We start from the raw sequence: 7,215 nt of genomic DNA on the forward strand, positions 1-7,215 counted from the left end.
CGGCAGCCATGAGAGAGGCAAAAGCTTTCGTCAAAGTTCTAACCTAGCAAAGCGCTGAGGGTACAAAGTTAACACATTTATTATTATCCGTATAAACATTTAATTTCGTACATCATAAATAACTGACAAATAACTTATGTAGAATCCAGTTCATATGACGTTACTCTTTCTCCCGAAGATTAGTTTGGCTTGGGATAGGCTTTGAACCAGAATTAACTAGCTTGTAATTTTAAATTTAACGTACACTTGCATTTATTTCCTGATGATCATATAACTTTGCAGGTATGCATGGTAGTAATCATGAACGGTATATATACATACATACATACATACATACATGTAATCTAAATATTGGATCAAACTATATAGTAGGGGCCGGGCAAGATCCAATCTCGGTGGTCAAAAATGATGTTGGACTTTAATTCCCAAGTCGGTTTTCACATGTTCTTTTCAATTCATCTTTTCCCGGCCCTGCCATTAATTGGAACTAGGAGTCCGTGCGTACGCGTCTAATTATAATGCCCACAGGCAAAAAACGTGTGAATATTGAATGACATCTGTTGGTATATTAACGTACTGAGGGATTTTTAATATGCTTTTAATTTTATTTAAAAAAAAAACATGAGATAATTAAATAAAGACACGAACAAACCGTGATTCATGTTAGTGAGAAATAGGAGTACTAATTGGGCCCGAAAACAACATAACTCAACATATATAGTTATATATGTATAATGGATCCTCCTTCAAACTTCTTTCGTCGAAGCTTCTTTAGCCTCCGTAGTCCGTACTATGTTTACTTTGACCGGGGAGGGGCCTGCGCGGGGAGAGATGCATGCATGCATATATCATGTATCAAGTATCTCTCGCTGATCCCTCTAGGTAGACGTACGGACAGGTCGTATATCTCGTGATTTAGGTTAACGTTAACATCGCACGTTATGCCAATGGCAGCAAGCATCTATATCTGGATTAATGTCCTTCTCTTCAGAATTATTGACTTCAACGTGCAAACTCTAGTGTCTTGCTTCATTATCACTTGGAATAGAATCCTTTTAGGGATGAGATAACTCTCTATTTTTTTGGTATAGTTTGATGAAGAGAGTCTCTAAATTACTGTATAGAACTGTTTTGATTTTTGACTGTTTTTTAGGTGATTAAAATTGACAAGGTTGATGCATGCACTACATTAATTTAGATATTACATGGATTATATATATATATTAATTGAATATTAGAAATTCTTTTCAATTGTCTGATCATATTAATTTTAGAAAGATGGAATAAATGGCGTTGGTTTGTATTAATTAGATCATCCAATAAGATTAGAGAAAAAAAAAAAAAAAAAAGATCATCCAATATTTCAACGTCAGTGCAGTTGAAAAAAATCTTCAGACAAGAAAATTTTCATCCTTGATGCTGTCTCTGGAATAAATTAATTCTAACATTATGCATTACGTATCAATCATCTTGGCCTGTCGTCTACTATATATATATATATGTATATATATTCCAGGTTTCAGGTCTAAATATTAATGATTAGTACCATCTTGTCAATCAATTAACTCAACAAATTGAAAGAAAACCTCATCGTGTTAGCAACTTTTGACCAACCACATGGCCGGTAACTGCGTACCAAGATGCCACTATCATCCGTTTTTTAACAGCTCACATTAATATGCATACCTTGAACTTGGAGTTGAAGAGACGGCAGGGCTGATTCGTGAGAGGCAATTTCCAAACTCGCAAGTTGCAACTAGCTGACCGGCTACGAATTGTCATCGTTAAAGCCGGTGCCTCCGATTTTTTTTATTTAATAATTAAAAAAGTGTTTTAAAATAATATTATTAGATTATTTAAAAATATATATTTAAAAATATAAAAAATGTATAAAAAAATGTAACCCACTTTCTACATAGCCGTAGCATAATCCTATATGTACATAAAGAATACAAAAATGCTATAGACAATCGTGGTTGCGTCCTCGTCGCGGCCTCGTGTCCACATGTAAAAAGGAAACGACGTCACTTTGCTCCTTTCTCATTTCCCCCCCTTTCCTTCCTTTCCTCACCAGTAACTCGAGCACCAGTTCACCCACAAACCAGCCAACAAGCTCTTACCCTTCAAAAGTTAGCCTCCTTCTCTTCATCTTTTTTCAGTTAAACTTTAGATGAAATTGTTTTAGAACAATAGAATGGAAATAGGAATACGATAGAATTTTTGGATTATGGGTGACTTTGTTTTTTGGTGGGGGCTGGTTTTTAATATGCTTTGTTGGGTGAATATATGCCGAATGTAGAAATAGAGTACTGCATCAAAGCGAGAGCATTCAAATCAAGTTTACTTGGAGAATTGGCCATGAAGTCGACGCAGCAGGTGATGTTGGAGGACTGTTTGGGTGCTAGCGGGGTTCCCTGCAAAGATTTCTCCATCGACAACCTTCTGAACTTGTCGAATGCTGAGTTTGAAGACGGGTACGTCATGGAACAAGAAGAGGAAGATGAAGAAGTGGAGAAAGGTTCTCTTTCAGGCTGTTCCTCTCAAGACCAGGCCGATGAGGATAGTTCCAATTCTACAAATTTCTCCGGCACAGCTGAGTCTGAGTCTCATCTCTCCAGCGGGCTTGCTGTTCCGGTAAGTTTCTTAGAAAAAAACGATAGTTGTTTTGCTTGTTTTTTTTTTTCTTTAAAAAATCCCATAGAATTTAGAAATTAATAGCTTTTTTTTTGGGTTTTACATGATGATGATTTGGCAGAGCTAGAATGGGTTTCTCGCATCATGGACGATTCTCTACTGAATTTCTCTCTTTCGTACGCTGCCGGAAAATAGAAAACCGAGACTCGTATAATGAACCAGTTAGAATTTAACTGGAGACTAGACGAAGACATCAACAAAACTTTCAGTTTTTCCCTCCCCGGTTCTGTCTAAAGCTAGAAGCAAATGGCCCAGATCAACTAATCACATTTAGCTTGGGTCCCTACTCTCGGAGTCACCTTCACCATCTTCAACATCTTCTCCTGGGTTTTCTTCAACACCTTGTCTTATCTTTGCCAACACGGTCCAAAAACATGGAGCTTTTCACTTTTGTTCTCAGATGCGGGAAAGGGGGAAGGAAAGGAAGGGGAAAATGAGAAATGAGTAAAACGATGCCGTTTTCTTTTTACACGTGGATGTGAGGTCGCGGCAGGGACACAACCACGGTTGTCCATAGCATTTTTGACATTTTTGTAAAGAATATAGGGTTTGGCTTGCATCTTGCGCCAAAAGAACAGAACATCTCTAGTTAAAGAAATAATAGTCATAATTGTTTGTTGATAATCCAATCACTTAATAATTATCATCTCTTAGATGTCTAACACATTTCATCCACTCTAAATATTTATTCATTAAACATATTTATTCATTAAATATAATAACTTGTATCAAATATATTTATATCGTTTGATTTTATAATATTTATAATAAATAATATATTATATACTAGCACGTAATAAATAATCTAACAAATGCATATTTTAGAATGTATAAATTTCATATTTTTTTTAAACGAGATTCAAAATTAAAAATATAATTTTTTAAATAAATCTCAAATTTATCTTTTTTTAAAGAAAATACAAGATTTACATGACTCAAAATTAAATTCATAAATATCATTTTTAAAGTTAGAATAAGATGAAATATGTTGGACACTTCATAGATGAAAGTTATCAAGTGACAATATGGAAGATTTTTTATTTCACCAAAATCAGTGCAAGTGTATGCTGAGATAAAAGAAATTAGAAAAGAATTTGGAAGGCTAGAATTGCTTGTTGGTAGCCAATCATGGCCATTAATTTTTTACCAGAAAATTTTCTGTTCTATTTGTAGAGGAAGGCAAGCCAGACCCAAGAATATATTATTTGACTTAGGAAAGGAATTATTTTTCAATCTATCAACATAAGGCCAGAATATATTCCGATATCTTATATTTCTAAAATCTTACAATGTTTTTTTCTGTTCTTTTTTGGCAAGAATGAGATACACGTACACCATGTAATCGATTCCAAGTACCTACGTACATCATATCATCATTTCAAGTATATATAGAAAATGTTATTTAATTTTTTTAATGTTAATTTTCTTTCGAATATTTTAATATTTTTTTATTTTATTTAATGATTAAAAAGGTAATTATTATTACAATTATATCATTTTTTATTTTTTAATGATTAAAAATATTAAAAAATAGGTAAAATAAATGATAAAAAAAAAAACTACACGTGTGCTAGCACCACCCTTTCGAACTTGTTAGTTTATTTTTTGAAAAAATTTAATTATAAGTACAACTACGTATTAATATATGCATCAATTTAATATAATTGATTAAAAATTAAATTTTATTAAAAATAAAAATAATTTAAATTTTAAATATAAAAAAATCAGTAATGATATGTAAATTAATATAATGATTTTATTTATATCTAACAAAATTTTTATTTTATTTTATATTTTTTAAAAAAATAATATTTACAGTCATTATTATGCAAGTGGAGCATAATTTAAAATAAAATAAATTAATACGAGATTTATATAAAAAAATTAATTTTTTAATAATAAATTTTATTTATTTTTAAATAATTGTGTAATATTTATAGATTTAGAACTGTGCTTAGCATTCCTCTCTTTTCCGAATGTTATTTTGAGGTGGTAACTTCGGCCTCCTGTTTGAAATAGGCTCTGATCCATGCTGGTCCAGCGCCCCACCTCGATTCTCTGAACCCCTGTAGAAAGTTGAAACATCTCATGATGCCATCCCAGCAGACGACAGAACCCGAAAATCGTATTGAACTGGTGCCAGAGATCAAAGCACTTGATTTTGAGAAGTTAAACGCCTTTCATGGCGCACTTCAGAGAAGCAAAATTAAAGGCATCGAGTGAGGTTCATGTTCCGGTAAAAAATACAACAAAAAAAATTATTTTTAGAAAGTTAAAGAGAAAAAAAAGGGAAAACTATTCGAAATCATTGGCCTTCTTTCCTTCCAAACTCATGTCAATGTCATGAGTACCTAATTAATTAATAATTTTAAGAACAGCGAGAGCGAAGGATGTGAATTAATGTACTGTATGTTACGTACTGTATGTTACAGAAAAATAGATCATGTCTACGCCTGCTTGGGTTGTTCATTATCACGTCATAGGCAGCAGCCAGCTACACGAAATGATGAATATATTGGGACTCGAACGCAGACATGTTTGAAGAACATCCATGATGGTTTTATTCGCAACTTGCGTGTGGCTGCTCCTACTTATTTAGCAACATGCATCGATCATATCGTCACATCCATCCATCACTTCAAGAATTCTCAGAGCACAGGGGCGCATCCCCTAGTACTGTGCTTAATTGGCTTTGCATGCCAAATTACAATGATGTTTTGCATACCTCATTGTATGTAATAACCCTAAACGTGGAGCTATAGCTACAGATATGCTAGCTATGGCTGGAAAGTGCCTATGATAAGGTGACGTCAAATTATTTGAGTTGATCTCAATATTTTATAGATTATATTAAGTGTGTTTGAATTTAAATATATTTAAATATATGAGTAAGTTAATATAAACTAAATTTTATTATAAAAATTTAAAAAAATAATGAATTCTAGTGACAATTAATTTCAAATGAATAGAAATGATTAACGTCTGAACATAACCTTCATTTTTGCTACATTCATGAATACACGCAACTTTCTATATTAGTGTACGTCATTTTATTGCAGATCGAGACAACGCTTTTTGCGTGATTAGTAATGAATACGCTTTTTTTTCCTAGAAAAGAAAAAGAGAGAGATGAAAGTGACCCAAATGGTAAAGCTTCATACCTGTGTTTGCGCGGTGACATGATTTTGGCAAAAAAGACGTTGCACCCAAAAATTGCTTGGATTTGGTCTTGAACTGGGTTTCATGCCGCTTAATTAGGAAGATTCTTTAGCTACTCCGTCGAACCTTGACAGATGGTATACGTGTGTACGAAAGAGAGGTGCATGCAGCTGCCACAAGGTTCACAACATCTAATGATTCAGTTTTTTAAAGTTTCGAGGAAATTATATGTGTATATATATATAATTACCTTTTCATAAACGGTGTTGTATACATTGCATTCAAACCATCGATGGATACATCATTTCATCATCCAGTATTAATTAATTATCTTGTTGACTGTCAAATAGTATAAAAACTGTACTTCATGTTGCATCATGAATTATAATTTTTTTTAATTAATTGTAATAATAATGCTATTTGAAAATTTTGATAAGTCAGAGAGTTAAAATTAAAAAACACGTGAAAAAACGTTTTACCCTAAATTGTGTGAAAGTGTAAACAAATTAACACTTAATTAAAAGAAACTACGTACCGTCCGAATAGAAATATATTAATTAACGTAATTAATTAAGAAAAATGATATTTATGATTATCATCGTTAATATACGCCAAACATTTGATTATATCTTGGATGGGTGAAAGCTAGATCCTAAAGCTTCTTTGGTTTGCCGTCCAAATTGAAATTCTGATGACCTAATTTCGTGCATGGATAGTGTGTTAAAAGTTGACACTGTATATTCTTTTATACGTGTACATTTTCATCCTGATACATGTCAATAGGTTATTAGGATTTTGCATTTGTCTTTTAATCCTCTGACAGTGTAAAGCAGAGACCACAATTATATATAATGGCCACTGTAGCCACCTTTGTACCAGCTATTCAATAAAGAATATTCTTTACAAGAACCTTCTATTTTTGTCATGATATCATAAAACTCTTGAGAAAATAGTTTTGTCTTTTTTGTGTCCTTTTCTTCCTTCCCTTTCTCGGTTGCCAAATAGAATTCTCATGTGTACATCTAATGATTCTCATCTTCCACCTGCTATGAGTTCTAATCATCCTTCCAACCCTTATTACCTCCATCACTCAGAGAGCACATGCATCATTCTCATTTCTCAACCCCTCTCTGTTTTAGGGAACAATTACCGTTCATGGCATCAGTTCATGCTTATTACCTTAGAAGTCAAAAACAATCATGTCTTTCTTGATGGAACCCTTACGCATCCTAATGATGATGACCTTCTTTTTTGTCCTTGGTGCCGATGCAACAAAATGATTTTTTCTTGGCTTCTAAATGTTGTTTGTAAAGAAATTGCTAATAGTGTTTTGTATATTGCCAATGCCCAAGAAGTCTAGGA

At 32.9% G+C, this 7,215-nt stretch overlaps 1 protein-coding gene across 1 annotated transcript; it reads left to right on the forward strand.

The window, feature by feature from the left end:
- The first annotated feature begins 2,286 nt into the window (after positions 1 to 2,286).
- On the forward strand, positions 2,287 to 4,917 carry LOC122279531 (GATA transcription factor 5-like). The gene is made up of 2 exons (XM_043090217.1): positions 2,287 to 2,634; positions 4,714 to 4,917. Exons 1-2 carry the CDS (start codon positions 2,287 to 2,289, stop codon positions 4,915 to 4,917), a joined length of 552 nt encoding a protein of 183 aa, XP_042946151.1.
- Positions 4,918 to 7,215: the final 2,298 nt, after the last annotated feature.

Source organism: Carya illinoinensis, chromosome 10 (assembly GCF_018687715.1).
Source record: "Carya illinoinensis cultivar Pawnee chromosome 10, C.illinoinensisPawnee_v1, whole genome shotgun sequence".
Lineage (NCBI taxonomy): Eukaryota > Viridiplantae > Streptophyta > Magnoliopsida > Fagales > Juglandaceae > Carya > Carya illinoinensis.

Bases quoted from the DNA above. Each gene is read 5' to 3' on its own strand.
- LOC122279531 (XM_043090217.1), top strand. From the start codon at position 2,287: ATGCCGAATGTAGAAATAGAGTACTGCATCAAAGCGAGAGCATTCAAA. The intron at 2,635-4,713 runs GTAAGTTTCTTA...TGTTTGAAATAG, and splicing joins CCAGCGGGCTTGCTGTTCCG to GCTCTGATCCATGCTGGTCC.